The sequence below is a fragment of the Lontra canadensis genome, unplaced genomic scaffold (assembly GCF_010015895.1).
Source record: "Lontra canadensis isolate GAN:19392208 unplaced genomic scaffold, GSC_riverotter_1.0 scaffold47, whole genome shotgun sequence".
Classification (NCBI taxonomy): Eukaryota; Metazoa; Chordata; class Mammalia; order Carnivora; family Mustelidae; genus Lontra; species Lontra canadensis.
In genome coordinates, this window is record NW_022631041.1 from 6,610,087 (window position 1) to 6,635,141 (window position 25,055).

Here is a 25,055-nt window from a genome sequence, read left to right on the forward strand (position 1 = left end):
TATCTAAGTACCCTCCCGGCCCTAATGCCTTCATCCGTAAAACTGGGATACTGTTGGTACCCAACTCATTGAGTTTTTATGCAGGTTGAGTTTACACAAGTAAAGTGTTTGGAAGAACCCCTGGCATAGACCAGACAGTCAAATAATAGGCTATTACTGTAATTAATCTTGTGTATCCTGACCTACTGTGTCATCTTTCGCTATGCACAACGAAGAAGAAATATTTCTCTTCCTGTGAGCATCTTATCCCTGAACAATATGGGTCATTCTTTCTCTCTCACTTGTATTTTTAATTAACTCACTCACTTTTAATTTTTTTCTCTTATATGCCCTTAGAACTGCAATTGAAACGAAACAACACATGCAAAACTAAAAATCCAGTTTCAAGCACAAAATTGAGTAGATAAGTAACAAGTAAATGTGTTTGACCAAGTGTCAGTTTGGGGGTAAGCAGGGTGCCTTCTTGCCATCTTTTAAGGTTGTATGGAAGAAAATGAGGCCACTCTAATGAGGACAAATGGGATTAAAAGGTTTCTTCCCCAGGGCAGTCTATTGCCCAGAAATCAGTTTCTTATCAATCTATCAAAATCACATGTACTTTGCTGTCAGTTCATTGTCTCATATATTGGACCACGTTGTTTTACACATTTTTGTGTTCTAGCCATTGGTGTACAAGCTTATTTGTGTCTTCCTTTCTGGGCTTTTCAGAATACATTACAAATAATAATAGGTAGAAGCATGTATCGCTTATTAACCGTACTGGTTCAGCATTTCATCAAAGTCCATATAATACAGGGAGCACATGTTATCTCAGCTGGACACTTAACGGGGTTCTCTTTTAATAAGTATATGGGATAGCAAATAGGAACCAGAACTGTCCAAGGCATTAAAGGATGTTTAAAAAAAAAAAAAAAACAGTTAACAGAGATCTCATGCACAGCACAGTGATTACCCACAACAGTACTATGTTTCAGACTTCAAAGTTGCTAGAACACTGGATTCTAAATATTTTTTTCCACAAAACAGAAATGATAATTATGTGATGGGATAGAGGGGTTAGCTAACACAACCATGGTGATCCTACTGGATTGTATAAATGTGTCAAACCAACATGTTATACATCTTAAACTTACACTGTGTTACACCTCAATAAAAAATTAAAAAATTAAGGCGCCTGGGTGGCTCAGTGGGTTAAGCCTCTCCCTTCGGCTCAGGTCATGATCCCAGGGTCCTGGGATCGAGCCCCGCATTGGGCTCTCTGCTCAGCAGGGAGCCTGCTTCCTCCTCTCTCTCTGCCTGCCTCTCTGCCTACTTGTGATTTCTCTCTGTCAAATAAATAAATAAAATCTTAAAAAATAATTAAAAAGTTAGAAATTCAAATAAGTGAATAAAAATTAGGGGAAATCTTGAGTCTCATGGCATATAGAAAGAGCACGCATCAAAGATTTCATTTAACTCACTAATCACGGAATGGGTAAGAAGTTATAAGAGGCTCCCAGGAGAATGCGAAGAACTGCATCTTTAGAGTCAAATAAGAGTTGCTAAAACGGAGTCTGCCCCTGGGTGCAAAGCTGGTTGACTGGTCTGCATCCACAGGACAGTCATCAGCTGCATCCCAGTGGACACAATTTGCATTTCGATGGAGAAAGAACATTTGCGTTGCTATTGTTTTTTTTCAGTTTCCAGAGTTTAAAATAGCTCAGAGAGCCAGTAACCTTTTGGCCTGCAAGAGAGGCTGCCTCTGTTTTCCCCTTCCCCTTCACAAGCACACCACACCTAGCACAGCTCAGCACCCTACTTCCGCATATCACACGCTCTCCCTATCGCTTGCTTCATAGGATTTTGCATTTCCTGTTGAGTGCTGCTTTGTTAAATTTTTTTTATAGTTTATCAAGCTGCACAGTATGAGGTTCTGTCCTCTTTCAGATATGAGGTTGGCCAGAAGCTGAGCTGTTGTTATTTGTGGGTTGGGGGTGGGAGGTTCGGAGAATGCTGCTTTCAGTTCTGTGTTGGTTGCCCACTCTGGGAGGACTTGCAAGCATTTGGGCTGGATGACCCGAGCCATGTGCAGCTGTTCAAATACTTAGAGCCTTCTTCGGGTTGATTGTGGATTTTGCTTTAAAACCCACGCCCCTCTAAAAAGAGAGACAGAGAGAGAGAGGAGAGAGAGAAGAGAAGAAAAGAAAATCCAACAGCCAACTGCATCTATTACTTTTTTTTTTTTTTTTTTAACTGTTGTTTGGTAAGCTGCACTGACACTTCTGTAACCAGAGGCTGTGTTTATTTTCAGCGCTGGCAGTTCTGCCTAATGAATCAACTGGTATTGAATTCACAAAGGGAGATGCCTTTTCCCTCCCTCCATCTGTTTGCCAAATGTGTGTGTTCCCTCAGCTCCTCGTAGTGGTTTCACTCCAAAGAGCCATTAGCAAGCGGGTCTTCTCATTGAATTCTCAGCCGCTGCCATGCTGCCTAGTGGCATTTTCCCCTCGTGGTTCCACAGCAGTTGCTTGCCAAAGCTCCACACTTGTGATTCTAGAGAGAGAAAGAGTACTTACATTTGTTGTTTAGGTATAAAAGTTTGGCTCTGCGTTCCTCAAAGCTTTGGTTTGGTTTTCAAGCTTTGAGTTGGTCCTTCACGATGGGATGTCTGTCTCTGGACAGTAGTGTCGCCATGGGGATTCAGATGGCTCCAAAGCGACAGGGGTTGTGGGAATACTGGTCGGCTGTCTCACACTGCGAGCTCCTGATGGATTTGTTTTGAACTACACTCTATTTCCAGCAAATCCTTCTGTAATTCTTATTGATGGTAGGCAGGAAGTTGTTTTATGAACAAAATCTGGAGGGTCTTTATAGTTTGGGTTTTGTTTTTGTTCAGTTTTGTTTTGTTTTTCACTTCATGCCTTAGAAGCTTTTTAGGTCAGTTACTTCCCACATGTGAACGGGCATATCAGTCCCATGGGATTTTGTTCACCTGAAAATTCCGGTTTAATAGAACCGATAGAGGTTGGAGAGTCTGCATTTCTGTTAAGCTCTGGGTCACATTATGAAAAGGAAGAATTTTAGGTCGGACAGCCTCAGGACTTTCTCTGTGGTCTTTGTAGCAACTTGGAGGGGAAAATGGTAGAATGGTTTGGTTGGTGTTCCGCAGCAGAATGGAAAGTGGAAACATTTTGCCTCTGCATTGGCGTCAAAAACCAGGTGTGGGAGCTAGACAACTTTCCAGCTCCTCCTGGAATAGACCTTCACTTTTTAGGCATGTTAATTTGTGTGAGATTTTTGGAATTTCCAGGACATTTTGCATACCCAATTTCGTAACTAATCTTTAAATTTTTTTCAAAACAAATTATGAGTTCTTGGGGCGTTCTGTTATAAATGCGTATGTAACAGTGATTATGTCCTATTCCAAGTGACATGTCCCAATTTTTGATATATTACCTAGATTAAAAAAATTATCTCTCTTAAATTTGATTGCATGAATATTTTAATACCACTTTCTTGTGTACTGTGCCATTTCACTTAGCTTACTAAACAGTTTTGTAAGAACTGAGTGTTATCCCAGAAGTCTTTCGAGGACTATTAAACGTTATTACTCTATTCTGACCTAGAAAAGGGACAGGAAACTATTTTGAAACATAAGGACACCAACCCATTGAAGTTAGGAGCTGTTTACCCCCCCACACACGCACACACAGAACCTAATTTAAGCGCTAAGTGGATTTGTTCTACCTGCATCTTACTCCCGAAAGACTTTTAATTCTATGACTTAGTTTTGGAATTTACAGAAAATGAGAAAAATCTAAAACTCGCTTCTTAAGTGAAGAATAAGCATCATAAGAAAAACTGTTCAATGTCTATCAAAAAGTACTGGCTAACTGTCAGGGAGGCTGATTGCTGAGAGAAGCACGGAGTCACATAGGCAAGAGGGAGTCATGCAGAAAGGGAATAGAGAGCATCCAGATACACAGGAAGAGAGGGTTGGGGAGGAAAAACAACTTTTCCTGCACCCTCTTAAGTTTAGTTTCTAGGGGTCTGTGAACTATGCTGACAAAAGACAGATTAGCAAGAGAGGAACGTTTGTTTCTGCATGCATTCAGTGAGTAACTCAAAAGGATGGTTAGAATGGGGGGCATATGTACCCAGCGTAGCAGGGGAAAGAAGTTGGGGAGAAAAGGATCATTTGTGAAGACCCAATAGGTTTCTTTAGGAAAGATAAATGGCTTCTTTAGGAGAATAAACATGAGATAAGAAAGTTTGTGATAATGTTTGTTTATGCAGGTGCAAGTGCTTTTTCTGCCTTCTTCATAGCCACGAAATCCCCCAGAGAAAGGATTTATGGTAGCCTTGTTTCCCAGAAGTTGCTGCATTTAGTCAGATAAAGGAAACTCCGAAAAGACTTCTTTCTACATCTGTTCAATCTTAGATGTCTTAAACTTAGATGTTTTTAAGACATCTAAAGATCATCTAATTGATCTTTTATATCAATTCTGGGCTCTGAGTGAGCCCCCACAGGGGAGAAGGGCTAATTTACACCAATGAAGGAGAGACTGGAGGTTAAAAAGAAGAGGGAGCCTCACTTGATTGTGGGGTGAAGATGTTATTCAGAGTTAAACTCTTTATTTCTCAGTTCTTTGGAAATTTCATTAGGACTTCTAAAGTTTAGCAACTCTTTACAGCACTTCTGCTCTCAGAGGATTTATTCTGAATGGGGATCTATATCTGCCTAACACAAGTAGAATTATTCTGGAAACTACATTGATCTGGCTGCATCAAGCCTGATGCCCCAGGGTCACACTTCTTATCTGGGTTTTAATGTGTAGTTGTAAATCTTTTAGAGAGAGATAAAACAAAATTTTTTACCTCTATTTGCACAATATAATTGCTCAAATAAAAATTTATTATTTTTGTTTCAAATGTTAAGTAATAACTGGACATCAGGTTTCAGAATGATGCATTCTATGTGATCTATATTATTTTGTATGTTCTTAATTTAAATATACTACCTTTTTTGCCCCCCCACCCCCCAGCCATCAAACACAGACAACCTGTTGGGATCATCCTAAAATGACTGAACTCTTTCAGTCCCTTGGTGAGTGCTATTTTATTTAATTAGCCTAAACAAATGATAATTGTATATTCTTTTTTTTTTTTTTTTTAAAGATTTTATTTATTTGTCAGAGAGAGGGATAGAGCACAAGCAAGGAAGAGTGGCAGGCAGAGGCAGAGGGAGATACCGGCTTCTCACTGAGCAGGGAGCCCGATCCGGGACTCTATCCCAGGACCCTGAGATCATGACCTAAGCTGAAGTCAGACGCTTAACCGACTGAGCCACTCAGGTGCCCTGATAATTGTATATTCTTAACTATAAACTAAGCACCAGTTTTCCCTACATGGCATGGTATGTTTAAAAGATTGTGTCACTGACATAGAAAAGCAGTTGAAGGGGCACCTGGGTGGCTCAGTGGGTTAAGCCTCTGCCTTCAGCTCAGGTCATGGTCTCAGGGTCCTGGGATCAAGCCCCGCATCGGGCTCTCTGCTCAGCGGGGATCCTGTTTCCTCCTCTCTCTCTCTCTGCCTGCCTCTCTGCCTACTTGTGATCTCTCTCTCTCTGTCAAATAAATAAACAAAATCTTAAAAAAAAAAAAAAAGAAAAGCAGTTGAATTTCTGAGGGCAATGCAGGGAACAGTTTCTTCCATTCTTCTTGAGAGAGCGTGTGGTTTGAAATCACAAGAAGTTGATTTTAAAAGGAGGAATGCAGGTTCTCCCTATGGAGTCATCTTAAACTTCAGCTTTACCTGAAGACAAAAACAATGACAGCGAAGCAACCTCTAATTCATCGCTTTAAATTTCCTGTTACCTCACATTTTATTCAATTAATCTTAATAAATTGAATTGCCTAGTTTCTTTTTGCCAAAGTCGTGATGAAAAGCTAAAATCATTTTAATAGAAAAATGTAAGAAAACAGAGAGGAGGCTAGAGAGAATTCTGATCTGGTAGATTTCTGGTAGACTATGACTTTGAACTGTTGACCTAGCCTGCTTCCTTTAGGTTGGTCCAGCGGTTTTGACAGTTTTTTCTTTGGGTAGATAAGGCACTGTTGGAGGGGAGAGCAGCCCCTGAAGGCTCTCACACCCACTCCCACTCCAGCAGAAAGGGAGCACTCCGCTTGATCTCTTTAAAGGTCAGGCATCTATCTCTTCAGCTTTCATTTGAATGGGTGAGGGTAGGCTACAAAGGGTGAACAAGTGAGAGAAAAGCCAGGGGTTTCTTTCATTTGTAAGGTGAGGGTACAAACTTGGATGATTTCTGAGTTTGCTTCCAGTTCAAAGAGTCTCTAATACAGACACTCTGTCTTTAGGACACAGAGAAAGATATTACAATGTCTTTCTTTGAACTTGATACCAAATCTTTTTTGGTATCAAAACACTTTTGATACCAAAGTGTTTTTTTTTAAACTGAAATATAATTGGCATATAAGATTATATTAGTTATTATAGGCATATAATATAATGGTTCAATATTTGACTGTATTATGAAACTGTCCATCTTAAGTCTACTTAACATCTATCACCTCACATCCTTAACAACATTTTTATTCTTGTGGTACTTTTAAGATCTACTCCTTTAGCAACTTTCAATATGCAATACAGTATTATTAACTACATTTAACCCCCTTGTTTCTAAAGATCTGAATATAGATTTTGGGATAACTTTAACCATATCTGTAAAAGAGCGAAAGAAGCAAATAGATCGGGATGGAAGAAATAAGACTAGCTTTTATGAGTAATGAGAAGGACAGCCTCATTGACAGAAAACTAATTGTCCTTGGGGGAAGATTCCCTGGGAGGAGAGTCCCTCCCAGCAGCGGAGAGGGAGGGACCCTGTGCCTGCAAAGTGATGGATTTATTAAACCTTCAGAAGTTAACAGGCCATGTTTCCTTTTCCTCATTTCCCTCCTTTTCCTATTGGATAAGGCCCTCTTGAAAGCTGTGAACCACCACTTTGGAATGTATCTCACTATGGTGCTAATGAACATTTCATTATTCTCTTAAATAAATGCTGTGGATTTTGAGAGAAGACTTTTTAGTAAGAACAGGCATAATGCTTTTCCATCATCTGAAGTAAACAAACATGTTCTTGCCATTAAATAGAAGTTAAATAATAAGCATGCTTTTGAATGTGTTCCCTTTTCCATTTCAGCTGACCTGAATAATGTACGTTTCTCTGCCTACCGCACAGCCATCAAAATCCGAAGACTACAAAAAGCACTGTGTTGTGAGTTATTCTACCAAAGTTAATCAATCTGTTCTTTGGATTGCTTCTTTTTTTTTCTTTTTTGAGGCAGAGGTAAATAAAGAGGGTGATGTGTTTGTAGTGTTAATCTCATTTTCAGTGTATCTCACTCAAGGAATTGGCCATGTTTCTATAAATGCTCTATTATTTGCCCCATCAGCATGCATGCAGTAGTAAAACAAATGAACATATGCCATTCTCAGTTGGAGAATAAAATTAGCCAAAATACAGGAGTAACATAAAAAGCTTTTTCAAAAATTATGCTGGCACCCAATTTAAAGGGATTAAATCAGGAAATCAAAGTAGTAGATCATTTTCTTCATCGTACTTTGTATTCACTTGGAAGTTTAGGATTCCAAACAGTTTGATTCAATGCAATCACGTAATAAAGCAATACTAAAAGAATAATATTCCTGATTCAAATTTGAACTGCCTTCTAGAAAATTAGATAAAAGGCTCTGTATTTATTTAAATATGTCTTGAGATGTTTGGTCTTTTTTTTTTCTTTTTTTTTTTAGATTTTATTTTTTTATTTGAGAGAGAAAGTGAGAGAGAGCATGAGAGGGGAGAAGGTCAGAGGGAGAAGCAGACTCCCTAGGGACTCGATCCCAGGACTTCAGGATCACGACCCGAGCCGAAGGCAGTGGCTTAACCAACCCAGCCACCTGGGCGCCTGAAATGTTTGGTCTTATCAACATGATTTTTCCTGCAGAGAGTTTGCTCAGAGTCATGTTCTGTGATAACCATTTTACCAAAGAGGTGTTCCTTCCCCGGCACACAAGCCCAAACAACCTAACTTGAATTAGAAGTGGGAATACTTGTAATAATAAAGCATAAATGGAATCTCTCTGAATTCTCTTTGTGGTCATAGTTTTAATGATTGAGTCTATTCAAAGAACATGTAGGCCTTGTCAGATCGTTAATATGGAAACTGACATCCGCCCATCTCTTTTTATGGCCTGGTAATCTGAATAATTCCAAGTATTCTTGTTGCTACCTTTTGTTAACAACTGTTATATATCTAGGCAGTTCAGTGAAGGTTTGAATATTACTCTTTGAAAAATGATCTATTAAGGTTAAAAATCTCTTAAAAGTCAGTAGAAATTTGAATTACATTTTGAGCTGGTTACGTTAGAAGAGAACTGTAGAACCATTCAGAAAAAAACCCACAACCATGGAAGCTTTAAGATAAGAAGAACTTAAGTTATGTGTGGAAGAGAAGTCTTCAGGGCTAAAAAAAAAACCAAAAACACCTGAAGATTTACAGATGAAAGAAAAAAAATGAAATGCTTTTGATGCCACAACCCACAGAGCGCCCCAGTGCAGAATTACCAGTACAGACAAGTAAAGCCAACACAGCCTGGCCAGTGATGTGTATGTTGAGCCGGAAGGGAATGGGAAGTGAATGGGGAGCACACAAAAGGGATGTTCAGTAGCTCAGTGAGTCCGGGGTGACAGCAGTTTTGAAAGAGGCTCAGCTGTGTGTCCTGTATCCAGCTGACGGATCTGGAAGGTCTTCTCAGGGTTGATGAGCTATAAAATGAGGACAAATGACTCAGCCACAAAATCGCCATGGACCAAAGACTGCTTTTTTGTCACAATGAACGTGGTCCAAGTTCTCAGTAGTACTTGTGGTTGGATAAACATATGAATACATTTGGTGTTTTCCTCTGCTGGTTCTTCAGAATTCTCAAGAAAAAAACTCCCTCCTTCAGCTCATTCCTTCAAACCTGAGAGGAGCAGAGGAGGAATGCCTCCCCCTTCCAAGCTACATGTGGAAATGCATACTAAGGAAAGCCCTGGGTTGCTTTGGATTGTAAATGTTTGGAGCCACCTGGCTTCACTTTCCCCACTGCCCTGCCCCTACTGCTCATCAGCCCGGGCCTCTGCACCACTTGTCAACTGACCTGCTCATGATTAAACTGTCCCTCCTCCTCCTGTCTTTTCTGTTTACTTGAAATGCCCTGACCCTTCCTCTGCAAAGGTCTATAACCCTTTCCTCCTCCCAGACACTGTTAAAAATTTACTTCTTTTGGAAACATTTACAAGCTAAAACCACCTGCCTCCAGTTTTTCCAGAACTTTATGATTGCCTGTAATGACCGTTTCTCACCTACGCACCATATGCTTGCCTTTGTGTAATAGATAATGTCAGGAGCTCCCGCCTCCACTGTGAACGGCTCAGGTCAGGGGTCGTCTCATTGTGTGTAACCCCCTCCCCACCCCCAGCATAAGGTCTTAAGCAGAGGGTGTGCTGTCCCTGCTTTGTGACTGTTCATTCATTTATTGGGCTCCACGATTGTGCAGGAGATAAGACCATGTAAAGAGACTTAGTTCCCACACTCGGTGGAACCTACGTTCGGAGATAGCATGTTACACATGGACACGTGCTTTCAGCAGATTCCTCTTGCTCTCAGAATGGAATGGTCTTTGCCATGAAGAACAAGGCAAGCTTCCTTGAGTAGGAAGCACTTAAGCCAGGCGTTAAAAGTCACACAGGATTTAGGCACATGGCTCTTAACCAGGGGTGAGGAGAAAGGGACTTCTGTACCTGAGTATCAAAGGTGTGGATGGAATTCAGGGAACATAATGGAGTCTGATTGGAGTAGGTTATGAGCTATTTGTCCAGTATTCAGAAAAGTCCTTAAAATCAGTTTAGATCCACTTGGAAGGTCATTTTTTTTTTTCATGAAACCTTTTCTCATTCTTTTCATTTTTGTTGTTGTTATTCCTCAGGCTCTCAAAATATTGCATTTAAGTTTGTGCTTGTTTTTTATGGAGTGGGGTGCTATAGCACCACTTTCTGTTTTGTGGGAGTTAGGAGATAGTCCCCAATGCAAATGTATGCTTTAAGGATTTTATTTATTTATTTGACAGGCATAGTTCACAAGCAGGGAGAGAGGCAGGCAGAGAGAGGGGGAAGCAGGCTCCCTGCTGAGCAGAGAGCACGATGCAATGCGGGACTCAATCCCAGGACCCTGGGATCATGACCTGAGCTGAAGGCAAAGGCTTTAACCCACTGAGCCACCCAGGCGCTCCCAAATGTATGCTTTAGATGATCTCTAAGGCAGAAGGAAGGACCCAGTGAACAGGGACAAGTACATGGTTCACGTAAAAGATCATGGGGGCTAAGCTGACGGGTGGTGTTCACAGGGGAGAAGAGGGTATGGATTTGTAAGGAGGAGGAAGAACTGATGACTGGGGGTGTGGGGTATTTGCTAGTGGACAACTGACAGAAAGTGGAAGGAGGACAGTGTTAGCACATTTCAGGATTTGCAGACTCCTGGTCCATAGAAGGTGATAAGACCATGACTGGATTGCAACATAAGAAGACCTTTATTTGGAATATATTAAGGTGAAGGTCCCTGAAACAGAATTGGAGAGTTCTATTTGGGAACAGAACAGCAGGGATGTGGGTCAGGTGTCAGGCAGAAGACGGGCATGAGAAAACAGAATTGGGAGCCATCCAGAGAGAAGGGAGGCCTGAAGTATTGACAGTGAGGGGATCAGGTTCACAGAGGGAAGGGGCATAGATGCAAGACCTTGAGCTTATTTCTGAGGTGTCGGGAGAAGAGGAGGTAGGAGAGGTGTTCAGAAGGAATGGTCAAACAGTTCAAGAACCTAGGAGTTACAGAAGCCCAAGGTCAGGTGCTAAACTGTGGTTTTGCAGAACGGGAGAATAATGACCCACTTCCATTCGATCCCCTGTGCCTCATATGTGGGATTGAAGAAAAAGCCTGAACGTTGGTTAGAAAATGATTCTGCTGTTTGTTTCATTTGCCACATGACTGAGCTGTCATTTGTCTCCCTTTGAAAAGAGAAAATCATAATTTTCTGTGATTTAAATGTAGTCAGTTTTTTAAAGGAACCTAAATGTGACACTTTGCAGGAAAGGCGAAGTGTCAAAGTAAATCACTAAAAATTAAAGACATGAGTGTCTGTGGGATGTGACAAATTACTGTCACAGCCACACAGTGTATCACAGAGGAGGCTGTTCTAGAAGAAATGCAAGGGCAGCGTGATCCAGGAAATGGTCTTTTTGGAATTTGGTCTGTTGTCACTTTCTGCCATGTGTGGATACAATAGCAGCTCTGAGTTGCTGGCGTAATTAGTGTTGGAATTCAGAAAACTTAGAGCATTTTGGCAGTATTTGAATATGTTTCTTTGTGTCTGTGTGGAATTATAGTTCTGTTGCCACCATCATGAAGCACTTCTCTTTGTCAAGCACCGTGAGGGAGGAGTTTGAATTTTCCTCCTGCCCTCTGGAAGTTTATAATTGAAAACAGCGTACAGTGCCAAGAAGTAGGGTACAAATGATATTGAAGATTCCAGATGGTTCTTAATTTTTTTTTTTCTGATACTGTCTCTCACTCCTGTGAAGCTTACACGAGTTATTTTTGCAATTAGCTCAAATTTTACCAATGATGACTTTGACATCAGAAGGAAAGGGATTGACTTGTTATCCAGACTTGTGTTTTCTATTTGTCTCTTTCTCTTTTTTAAATAAAGTCTTCTGTGTTGAGTTGTTCTGGAAATAATTTTATTCTGTATAATTTTAAAGCAGTTCTTTTCTATTATAAGTAACTTGAAAAAAATAAATCATCCTATGGTATTTAAGCAGCAAGAGTGGACACATTTCATGAATGTCTTTAAAAAATTCAAAACTAGTGCTTATTCAGTGGTTAAAAATAGATAAATACAAAGGAAGCTATTCATTCATTTTATTTAACTGTCAAAATATGTCATTATATTTTTTGAGGAGATAGTTTTACATGAGACAAGGAGGAAATAGTTGGTTATATTAAAATAAAAAGTTCCCCTGAGCTTATTTCTTTTAATGTTAAAAAGTTAAATATGGTGGGGCATCTGGGTGGCTCAGTCGGTTGAGTGTCTGACTCTTGATTTTGGCTCAGGTCATGATCTCAGGGTTCTGGGATCCAGCCCCAAGTGTGTGATCAGTGGGGGTTCTCGAAGAGGATTCTCTCTCTTCCTCTGCCTCTCCCCTGCTTGTGCTCTCCCTCTCTCTCTCTAAAATAAAAAATAACTACATCTCTTTTTTAAAAGTTAAATAGGGAGATAAGGAAAGCATTTTATGAAGCAGGAATTTCAGTGAGCAGACCTTAAATTCATACAGGTTCTATAATTTTCCAAACCCCTATCTTTTAGATAAGGGTTTATAAGAGTCATTTCTATACTCAATAAATGTATAGACACATGGTAATTTGATAATCTACTGGTGCCCTGTTTTCAATTAGCTAATGAATGACTCAAAGTTGATTAAAAAGAAAGTTTATGTGAGGGTTTTTTTTTTGTTGTTGTTGTTGTTGTTTTGTCTCAACTCTTCCTCCTGGCCCTTAAGGATCTCCCCTAGGGCAACGTATGCCTGTCCCTGAGAACCAAGTGTCTGCCTCACCGTAACCAGTGCCACCCCTGTGTAAGCCAAGGACCATCCGTACTGCCCTTGTCATATTTGAGAACCCTGTAGACTTCTTGAATTCTTGTCTTTTTCCAAGCAGTTCTATCTTCCTAGAATTTTTTTCCTAGCTTTACATGGTCTCTTGTGTCTTCTAGTCTTTAAGGCCCATTTCAAATCCTACCTGCCTAGGAAACCCTTTCTAAACTCCTTCTACTCCCCTGTGGTTATAGCTCTTATAGAAATCTATTTATTCTTATTGCATTTTCACTCCTTTTGGTAAAGTTATCAGTATGCTCACCCTCCTTCTCTGACTGGCCGTCTTTGAGATCAGGGGTCCCAGCTTATCCTTCTGTGCCCACCCTGCTCTAGCATCTAGCATAGGGCCAGTCGCACTGTAGACGTTCTGACCATGAAGCATAAAAGTGGGAGCAGATACATGAAGGCCCGTGCATGTGGGCCTGTACTGTGGACCTCTGCAAATCCCACGTAGCTAAAATGGCCTCTGTGCCAAAGCATCATGGGAAGCAAACCATGTTAGGGCCAGATTGGGAGGGCATTCTAGATCGGGTTTGTTCAGCAGGCAGTAGAGAACTACTTTTTCTTTGACAGAACCCATTTTTTCAACTGCACATTTTCAGTGAATTTTGTATGTCCTGATGTACATGTTGAGAAACAGAATGATTGGTTTGGCTGTGGTGTAAAGGGAGACTGGGAGGAGGTGAGCAGGCTGTTCTCAGAAGTTAGAAGAGCGGTGCCATATTTTAGATGTTCTACTATGTGGACTAGGTTTATTTATGCCTTCCTATATTTAAAAGTAGAAAGAGACTGAAGAGAGGAACGCCTGAAAAGGAAAGTAGGAAGAACTGATAGTCCAAAGAGCAAAAAAATGGGATCAGATTGGAAAGTAACAGAGTTTAGATTCAAAAGCACAAAAATAAAGAGATTATGGATAAGAGTTTAGACATGTAAGAATGGAAATGCTATTTATTTCTTTAAACATTGAAATTGGCTGGAAAGGATAGATTCTTAAGCTGGAGAATCAAGCCAAATACTTTTAAGATGAGAAATGTTTTTGTTTCAGCGTCGTTATGTAATCTAATGATTATGTGTATTCCTTTCTCTCACCTGATTAGTGGATCTCTTAGAACTGAACACAACAAATGAAGTTTTCAAGCAGCATAAACTGAACCAAAATGATCAGCTGCTTAGCGTTCCAGATGTCATCAACTGTCTGACGACAACCTACGACGGCCTTGAACAAATGCACAAGGATCTGGTCAACGTTCCGCTCTGTGTGGATATGTGTCTCAACTGGTTGCTCAATGTATATGACACGTAAGTTTGCCTTGTTTCTCCTTAAAATGTAGTCATTGAATGAAATGTATTGGTAAGGCCAAATGTCTAAATTTTGAAATGAGTTTTTTAAGAAGTGCTTTCAAAGTACTTTTCCTCATGGACAAATATCTCATAACCTACTCCATTCAAACACCGTTACGTTCCCTGAATTCCGTCCACACCTTTGATGCTTATATACAGAAGTCCCTTTTTCCTCACCCCTGGTTAATTGCTGAAAGGAAGGACTGTCCAAAATTTGAACTCTCTACCAACAATATAACAAAAAAGAATATCTACCTATTATTTCAAGATAATGCTTCAGTTTATAAATGCTGTCGGATTTATAGTGTCACATTGGCTAGGGGAAGCCCAATATAAAGAAGTCCTATTTCCTCCTTTCTTCTTTTGAAAGGCAAAGTCTTATTTTTGTTGTTAGGAGTTAACAATCATTGACTGGCTCGTAATAATCCACACTGCAATTTTTGTATGACAACTTAAGAGCAATTTGAAAGGCAATTAAAGGGATTTAATTTGTCGTTCGGTATTAGCTTTATTATAATGGTGGTATTGTGTATATGTGCTGTTTTAAATAATTTATGCTATAGGACACTATCATATCTGTAATTTAATTAGATGCTCACTGTAGCGTGAAGAGCTCTCTCAACTTCCAGCATAACTCATTCGCCATTAATTTGGCTGTTTTGAATATGACAGTGCATTTGTGAAATAATCAATTCTAGAAAGACCTGCTGTGGGCTGACATTTCCAAAACATTAGGAATTATTCATTCTTCTGGTAGGGGGTTAAAGTATGCAAAGATGAAAGAAGAAAATGAGAACTGTTGATTTTTCTCTCAGAACCTTAAACTTATTTTCCGTTAATTAGCTGAATGAAAATTTGTATTTGTCATTGCTTTATTTGATTTAGAGAGGAAGAAGATAGATGATAGTTTATAAATGTACATGTGTTTAGCTAGTGGATTGATTTCGCATAAGAAGTAAATGGTGACAACAATAGCTTTAGGGGTGCTTTAATTAAAATTTTGTTTTTTTGATTAGAAAAATTTGTTATCTTTCAATAGTCACAAATATCACAACAAAACTTTTTTTTAAAATAATTAAATAGCCATTTTATGCTTGAGGACTATTAAGAAACTCACTAAAAAACAAGTGGCACAAACATCAGTAATAATAATGACTGTGGGATTTACAATATCCTTATGTAGCATCTTTTAATAAATTTCATTTTGTTCTTTTTTAAGGTAAAAGGGTAAAATATGACTGTTAGCATTAATTCACTATTCACTATTTAGTTGATCTTCAATTTTTTTAAACCCGCAAAAGAGACATTTTCCATATAGTAAATTCACCAAAATATCTGGTCAGTTGGGTATTTTAACTTCAAAGCCTATAACTTAATTTGAGGACCCAAAAAGAATGCTGAATTCCTAGAATACTTAGCTGAGAACTTTGATAAACACCACAGGGGTATGGTAGAGACACATATTTTGAGTAATAATTTCAGGAAGAACTGGAGAGGGGTTAAATCATCCTCCTCTCGTTCTAATACACTACATTAGTTTGCTAGGGCTGCCATACCAGAGTACCACAAACTAGGTAGTTTAAAAAACAGAAATTTATTTTCTTACAGTTCTGGACACTAGAAGTCTCAGATCAACATGTCAACAGGGTTGGTTTCTTCTGAGGCCTCGCTCCTTGGCTTATAGGTGGCTGTCTTCTCCTGTGTCTTCACATGGTCTTTCTTCTGTGTGTGTTTGTGTCCTAATCTTATAAAAACATCAGTCCTATTGGATTGGGACCCACCCTATGCCCTCGTTTTATGTTAATTACCTCTCTAAAGACCCAATCTTCAAACACAGTCACATTCTGAAGTACTAAGTGGTTAAAACTTTAACACATGAATTTTAGGAAGATCTAACTCATAACATGTAACACCTACATCTGCTGTTTTCACTGGACAGCCGAAGGGAATAGTGCCACTTCGTTGTGAAGGAAGCAGAATGTGAAATGTTGTGATTCATATTCTAGGGAATCAAATGTTGGCATATTTCCACTTTCCATCATCAAATGTGAACACATGGGAAATGCTACACTAAGGTACTGTTTCTTATTTAGAAAAAGAGTTTCTTGAAATTTTCCATTTTAAAGGAATAAAAGCTTTCAGGATTTATTTCCCTTCCATGCCAAAGAAATACAGTGAAGACCATGCTGGGCCAGAATGGTGTAAACATTCAGTCTAGTTTTCTATCTTAGAGAGGAATTTCATGAATTAACCTAAAAAAACACAATTAATCATACAATGGCAGTCTCAGGTGGCCAGAGTTCATTGCCCAAATTTCTCTAACAACTGTAATTTATCCACTAATGTAAACAAGAGTTATTAACTCTTTTTAAGTTTTTAGTTTTCTTTAAGAATCTGATGGAACTATAAGCTACATGATCCAATGCACTAGAACATTTTTGGACCCTAAGAAGTCTCTGAACCTTGGAAATGAGAACCATGATCTAACGTTTCCATTCATTCAGCTATTTTGATATTTGCTCATTAACCATATATTTCTGACTGCCTTACTTTATGTAATATGATATAGCCAAAGCGGGTGTTTTCAGCTCTTGAAGTATATTCAAGCAGCTCTTGAATTAATGAGTGATTCACACATGTGAGATCATAGAATTCTAGAAGGAAAAGGACTTTGAGGACCTTCCATTGTCCATTCTTCCCTCTTCATTTTACTCTGGCCTCTTTGTTTTACTGATCAATTAATTGACCCAGGGAGATAAAAGAATTTATCCATAGCCACCTATTGCATATTAGTGGTAGATAGGGAATTAATACCCAGGTTTTTTGATAATCACTTGTTTATTTCTACTATATTGCCATATCTAAGAAAAAGAGTACTTTATAAGTTATATTAAATTTACTATTTGTTTTTCAAGTTTTAACATGTATCCAACTCTTAATATTTTGGGTTTTTGCCAAAAAAAATCTATTTTCTTCTGTTATGAATGATGAGAATCCAAATGTTTGGTTCTGGTTGCTTTGTACCTTGGCAGCCGCTCAACTTTTGGCATCTCAATTTCTCATCTGAAAAATTGAGATAAAAATATCTGCTCTGCTTACCATACATAAGATATTTGTGAAGGGCAAATGAGCTAATATATGTAGAAAGAACTTTCTAAACTGTAAAGATAAAATTTATTCCATTTATGAGTTCACAGCCTTACTCAGTCTTCATCTTTCCAGGTTAAAAAGTCTTAACTCCACGATCTTCCTTCTAAATTTAATAGAAATAAAAAATGTTTAAATCATGATTTAAAGCAATAGTCTGGGACACTTGATTTAAATATTTTTGTCCCTCCAGAAAATATTAACCTCATTTGCTGCAGTGTTAAGTCATTTTTCCACTGTGCCAAGATGGATATAATTTTATAAGATACATATCTTTCCAGTTAAACTAATATCAGGAGTTACTTATGAAGACTACCAGGGAACCAAATACTTAAATATTGGGTTATGTCACTCACTAATAAATTTCTTTACCTCCCTCTTCTTTTTCAAATCTAGATATCTTATTTAACATTAAAGTCCTATCATCCGGGCCCAGATGATATAACTTGGACAACTTTATCAACTGTTTAGCCTTGATGCAAGCCTTTCCTGCACCTGAATGCATCGTGTCTTTGGTGTTCCCACTCCTGCTTCTGTCCCCTTGCCTAGGCTTTTCCTGTGATAATCTACATTCTCCTAGGGACAGTCCAGCCTGTCATACCTTCAGTGTCTGATTTGAGTCTTATCTTCTCTATCAAATGTTATGAGACTAATAACTACTCAGACTAATTGTCAGTCTTAAATAACAAGTCAGCCACAACTTTCTTGTACTTATTTCCATGCACAAAGGTTGCTCTCCTATTTTCTTGTGTATTTCCCACTGTTTTCTTGTCTCTCTTCTCTAGCTGTATGTGACCTTATCATGGGTGGGAATTATGTCTTAAACTTTTCTGCTGGGCCTCATGGTACACAGAACAACACTGAGATCACAGGAAATCTTCATAACTATTAAATGGTGTGTTGAATGGATGACTGACATTTTCAGTAGCCTTCCTGATGACGTTCCTTTCTTGTGTCATCACTGTAGTCTGGAGGTCATTCTCTAATACACAGCATTTTGATCTTTATTCTCTTAAGGGATTCCTTTGTCCTTGGCCACATTCATGTCCTGGTGTACTCACCAGCCTTTTTCCTCTGCAGATCTATTGTCTGATTATCCAGAGAATAAAATTTCCAAATTTTTGGAGGGAAGAAAACAGATGTAGTGTATTTTGGAGTGTTAATTAGGAAACACCTAAAAAAAATGTGAACTAGAAACACAATTTATAACATGGCTTGGTATAAGGTTAATTTAGAAGTATTTCTATAATGGCAAGAAACTGGAATGAGTACGTTAACTTAGATTTCTGCTTATAATGGTTATATCTGTTTGAAAATTTAAGTATTAGTTATTCCATAGGTCACTTCTGAATGTTGTACACATGCCTATGAAAGGTTTTTAGTAAGTTTATTGTATATGATTTAATATAGGTTATAATAAACTCTAGACTATTGAGGGACTGTTTTGAAAATACATTTCACTGATCTCTCAGCATGTTTTTCTTTTTTGCTTATACTTTATATGTCATGGTATATACACAGAAACTTACCTGAGTATTTATAATTTGAGAATAGAAGGTATCAATTAGTATTCATGTAGGAATATCAATAAGAACAAGATTTAAACACAGTTTGACAATAAGACCACCTAAAATTAAAATTAAATGATATTTATCTGTTTTTTAGATAGCATGAACTACTAAATTGTATATAATGATAAAGTTACATAGACATTTAGTTAATAGGTATTGAGTATACCGTACTTGTGTATTAAAAACATAGCTTGAGAAAAATTAATGTTAAAAACCAAAACTGAAAGCAAATCCTGAATATGAAATAATAAAGATGATAAAGACTTTTTTTCTGGATTGTGTGTTATTCCATAGCAAGGATCATGTTACCCATTTTTGTCATTTCTGCATTTCCCATTCTTCAGCCCCAGGCTCTATTACATTGGTACATTTGGTAGGCAACTCAGAAACTCTTTGATAAATGACAAGAATAAAGACAGCTCTATGCTTTTAAAGTTAAAAATTTTCTTCTAGTCAACTTACAGTTTCTTATTGGCATAGTACAAAGCTATTTCCTAGTGTTGACTAATTAATACATTTTGTATTTAATTATAATTTGAGACTTCTCCAAATAGGGATGTCATACCTGTCTTTTTAGGATCATCGACCATTATAATTACAGTAATAATTTAAAAAAACTGAATTGACAGAAACCAAAATCAATGAAGACAACAGGTTTTTAAATATCTAGCAAGTTATTACCCCTTGGTATACTTGATTTTCTAGTTTTTGTACATTTGATTTTATTATACATTTCTTGCTATATTAAGCAACATACATATTATACCTTAGCTATACATTTTAAATCTTGCATTGTAATCATTAACAGATTTTAATTCATACTATTTCTAAAAATATCTTTTTAGCTTTGTAATTATCATTTTACTTTCACTTTTACTTGTTCTTCCTAGTTCCTGTGTTCCATGTAAGTGACTTTGGGCTATATACTCTGGGTCAAGCATGCTGTTAAACCATGTCATGAAATTATGGTATGAGTTTAAAATTAATTTTTAAAAGGGAATAGAAAAGTTGCCTCTTTAAGATGCAATCATTTTCTAATAGTTTACCTGAAGAAAATAGGTATTCAGAGATCATTAGTGTCCTGTATACAGCTTTAAGTGCATCTAACACATTGGGATTCTTATAATTACAGGGGTCGAACTGGAAAAATAAGAGTGCAGAGTCTGAAGATTGGATTGATGTCTCTCTCCAAAGGTCTCTTAGAAGAAAAATACAGATGTATGTAAGACCTTTCCTGTGCAGTAGTGTTTTTAGTAATAATAATAACAATTGATTGGAGGCTTCCTTTATATGATTTGCTTGTAATAACAGTTTCCATTCTTTTTGCCCCTTACTACACACGTCCCAGGCTAGACAAAGGGTGTCAGTGAGAAGTGACACGGATTTGTGTGAAATGAGGTGAGGTGCTTGTTGGAGTTTGAACCAACTGCACTTGTATCTCATTCGAGCCTTAGAAGAATCACCTCAGAATGTAGGCATTGTGACTTCTGTTTTCCAGCTGAAAAAAAATGAATTCTGAGATGGATTAAAAATCTAGTCAGTGGCTGCAGACACAATAAATTATGAGGGTAGACTTAGATCATGGATTGTTCTGAATGTAAAGCCAAAGTTTCTGTCTCTCTGTACTTCCAGTGCTTGAAAAAAAAATTAAGATGGACTAGAACCTTCATACTATTCTTTATGCTGGAACCTTGTGTACTTCTAAAAACAAAAACGAAAACAAAAACAACCCCCCCCCCAAAAAAAAAAAAAAACTAGATGGGACTAGAACTCTAACAGACATTGGCAAATAATTATATTTTGTCAAGTGAGAAAATTTAAAAATTTGTTTTTATTCACCAAATAAATCCGTGGTATCCTTTTAGCTGTCAGTTAATGAGGAGCAGGCGTGTTGGCACTTTGAAAGGGATGGGCTTGGGAGCCAAGGATACCTGTCTTCAAGTCTCAGCTTTGCCACTTAGTGGCTGAGGGACTGACTTTGTGCTGGTTACCTGATCCCACAGAAGACCGCCAGCTAAGAGGTGATGTGACTCCCATTTCACATTTCAGAAAGCTGAAATGAAATGGATTTCCTTCAACTGAAGAATGACACTAACAGTCCTTGCTTTGAAAGCAAATAGAGATAATAAGGGAAAAGTACCTAAAAATCACAGCTCTTCAATCAATGGTAACACTTGCTGGTGTGGCTCCAAACTCTTAACTACTGGAAAGTTTTTCTGATTTAATTTTGTCCATAAAGTGTGGGTGACTTCATCTGCCATGCATATCCCTGATGATTCTTCACTGAATCTATTCATACATTCTGGAGGGATATTTCATGAAAGTTGAGGTAACCCAAAATAAGACGATGTTTGATCACAGGTCCTATAAACTAGGTTAAGTTTTGCATCTTCTGTGAACATACACATGTTTTTTCAAAACCTTTTGTTTTCTGGGATGTCTGTGAGGTGATTTGCCTGTGAATTTCAGGTCTAGATAGTGATGGCTTATTTTTCTTAAATGGTTTGACAAGGATGTCAGTGCAAAGAAATATGGGATTTGTGTGAAAAAAAAAAGCTGATTGTGGTAAGATCAGGAGGTGAGGTACCTTGAGGGAGTCAGAACCTAGTAAATCACGCAGGAAAAAAAAAAAAAAAAAGCTTTGTAGAAGGCTTTCGTTTGGTGGTCCTTTATTTATCCAAAACTTTAATCATCTTCAGCATTGTAATTGTTGAAAGATAATCCTTTCCAAAGCTAAAAAGTTTATTTTTTATAGTGTGTCGGGGAGGAAAATGTTAATGAAAACATCGCTGTAGCACTATAAGAAAAGGACTTTTTAAAAAATTATTTATAGTTTGGGGTTTTTGTGTGCTCCTGGAAGAATTAAGGGTTCCTTAAAAGTAACAGTTATATCACGGTGCTCATCTTATTCTGAAACAAATGTGAATTCAATCTCATGGTTTATCATGAATCTTAAAATGTAAGCATGATCTGCTTTCCTAGGTCAATGATTCCTCCTCCCTTTCTTTACAAGCCGATTATCAGAGAGTAACCTGAGAACAAAAGAAAGAGTTACAACACAGTGACTGTAGATAAAGGGCAAAAACTAGATTCTACACAATACATTATATAAAGATTTCTTTTATCTGTACACATACCTTCAAACCTTTTTCTGAAATGTATAATCTTTCAGATGAGGAACATTATTTCAGCGTACTGATACACACCCATCATACAGTGGAAATTCTTTCTACAAATGTCATCAAATTTAGTCCTCTGTATTGTTTCACATTAAACTTTTAGGTGGTGGCAAAGAAAGTTGAGGCCCTGCAATAAAAATTTCTGGTATTTACCTTAATCCATGAAGTATGCCATTTTAGTACTTAGTTAAATAAGACATCTCTTGGGTTAAAATCTTTAAATCTTTCCTGCGAATGTTGCGACTCTGGAAATGTTCTGGGGTTTGGTTTTATTTCTTATTGTGAGGTCCTTAGCAACTCTGATTTTAGTTTTGATTTCCCCAGTGATATCAGAACACTTCCTCATTATTATTTCCTTTGTTAGATTAATACTGAAGACAATTTGCACTCCAAACTCAGTGTCAGAAGTGCCATTCTGGGTCAGCTGGTACCATCTGCACATTGATTTTGCAATGGCTAATGTCCATGTCTTCACCCTGGGGACATCTCCCTCACTCTTCGTGCCTTCTTGAGAATATCCCTCCATTAGGTTCTAACAACCCCTGGACCTTCTTGCCTATAGCCGAGTGGCTTTCTTCCTCATTGACAAAGATCCTTTAGAATGGCCGTTTGTCTTTCTTCTGTGCCAATTTGTTAGAACTTGAGTTTTAGATTGTGACCTGTCCCTACCTCCTGATAGACCTTTTTGTTTCTATTATATGAAAATATGAACTTTTGTCAGAATCCGGAAGTATGTCAAAGTGTTAAGGAATGTTTTCTTTTGTGTTTTGCGTGTAGTTTTACCTTAACTGTGGATTAGTAGTATAGTTGGCTTCCTCAAAAGAGGAAAGTTTGGCATGATTGATGTCACTGAAATGTGTACTTTTCTGTGTAAAGCATTATTACCTAAGAGGTTACTTCCTAGGAATGGGTTTAGAATGAGCATCCTAAGAGTCCTGGATAAATATTCTGCGGCTTCGATAGTGTTATTTTTAACAAAGGGAAGAGGGGTAAGGACATGAGCAAAATGAGTGAAGGGGAGAGGGGAAATGCAGGTTTCTGGTTATGGAATGAATAAATCAGTAATACAAGGTACAGCAGAGCTTATGTAGTCAGTCGTATTGTAACAGCATTGTATGGTGACAGATGGCTAACTATACTTGTGGTGAGCATAGCACAATGTATAGAAATGTTGAGTCACTATGCTGTACACCTGCAACTAATGTAACATTGTGTCACCTGTATTCACATTTTTTAAAAGGGAAGAAAAAAAAGAAAAAGAAACAAATGGAACTCTAACCAAATCTAAGTGAACAAATGATCATGAAAATTAAATTTATCTAACTTGGATTTGCTTCTTCTATGTATGCTTATAGTTAAAGTTACATTTCGTTATAATTACTATGTCACTATCACTGAGCTTGGTTCAGTTGTTTGAAAATTCACTCTTGGCACTATTAGATGTAGCATTATTTTCCTTAAAAATAAACCAAAATGAGGGGTGCCTGGGTGGCTCAGTGGGTTAAGCCTCTGCCTTTGGCTCGGGTCGTGATCCTGGGGTCCTGGGATTGAGCCCCGCATTGGGCTATCTGCTCAGCGGGGAGCCTGCTTCCCTCTCTCTCTCTCTGCCTGCCTCTCTGCCCACTTGCGATCTTTCTCTGTCAAATAAATAAATAAAATCTTAAAAAAAAAAACAAAATTATAAACTTTGATCTGATATCCATTTACCAGATATTGTTTGAAAATGGTTTTCAAGATCAAATAAATATTTACTCCCCTTTGTTCTGTTCTTATAAAGCTTCACATGAAAAGCATTGAAAATTTGTGTGATTTTTTAATTTATTAGAACTTAGAAATTCCTTTCCAAAAAGTATTCATTTCTATAAGAAACTGGATCATTTTGACATGAAATTTCTCCCTAGATAACTAATGTGATTCATGTCCACATGATTTTTTTTTTGTCTACATCATTCACCTGACAAAACCAAGGGTGTGGTTTACATAAAAGCATTGTCTCAGCAGATGGAAATTAACCTTGTGGTTCTCCTCCTTGTAGATCTCTTTAAGGAAGTGGCAGGGCCCACAGAAATGTGTGACCAGAGGCAGCTTGGCCTGTTACTTCATGATGCCATCCAGATTCCCCGGCAGCTGGGGGAAGTAGCAGCATTCGGGGGTAGTAATATCGAACCCAGTGTTCGCAGCTGCTTCCAACAGGTAAACGCGAAGGATCGCTGACTCGTAGAACATCATGTCAGGAGTGGTGTGGAGGATGTTCCGAGAATTGGAATGGGGAACCAAATGGTAGGAGACTTTGGGTACCATTCCAATACATTTTTGTTTTATTTCTTCAAGCACATTTGGTTCAAGGAACAGCAGCCTCCTCAAGGAGACTTAACTACTTGTCAGTGGATAAAACCCCACATCTTATTTATTTTTTTTATTCTGTTATGTTAGCCACCATACAGTACATCATTAGTTTTTGATGTAATGTTCCATGATTCATTGTTTGTGTATAACACCCAGTGCTCCATGCAACACGTACCCTCCTTAATGCCCATCACCGGGCTCCCCCCATCCCCTTGCCCCCCTCCCCTCCAAAACCCTCAGTTTGTTTCCAGAGTCCACAGTCTCTCATGAAAACCCCACATCTCTGAAATGCGCTTTTTCATTCCTGTGGTTTGGCCACCTTTGCTGTTTGCTTTCCAGCTGCAGTTTGCCTTCCTTCATTCCTGCCCCAGCCCCTTTGGGCATGTGCCCTCTGTTTAGAATAGTCTTTCCTACCCTTTACCTACAAGCTCTATTCTCATTGCTGATCCTTATTCTTTCTTTTGATCTTTGCTTAAATCTCACATTCTCTGAAAATCCTTCTCTGAGCTCTTCAGGTGAGGTTGTGTGCTCCCACTGTCTGTCTTCTCCTGAAGCTCCTCTGTCTTCCTGTGATGCTCACGAAAGTGTAACTACATATGGAGTCACCTAATCAATTTATTAGTGTTGTTTCTTCTGTACAAACCCCAAAATTCTTTTTAATGCTTGCTGTATATAAAAACGTTCCAGAAAAGTTACTGCTGGCGTTACACGTTATGCATAAAGGAAAGG

The 25,055-nt window shown here is 38.2% G+C and overlaps 1 protein-coding gene across 8 annotated transcripts in view; it reads left to right on the forward strand.

The window, feature by feature from the left end:
• Positions 1 to 25,055, forward strand: part of UTRN (utrophin) — a 489,639-nt gene that overhangs the window by 416,287 nt on the left and 48,297 nt on the right. For all 8 annotated transcript variants that reach the window (XM_032873101.1, XM_032873103.1, XM_032873100.1 and 5 more), the window contains 5 exons: positions 5,025 to 5,086; positions 7,199 to 7,273; positions 13,840 to 14,041; positions 19,934 to 20,019; positions 24,016 to 24,173. In XM_032873101.1, coding sequence (XP_032728992.1) covers positions 5,025 to 5,086; positions 7,199 to 7,273; positions 13,840 to 14,041; positions 19,934 to 20,019; positions 24,016 to 24,173 — 583 coding nt within the window. The remainder of the gene's footprint in view (positions 1 to 5,024; positions 5,087 to 7,198; positions 7,274 to 13,839; positions 14,042 to 19,933; positions 20,020 to 24,015; positions 24,174 to 25,055) is intronic.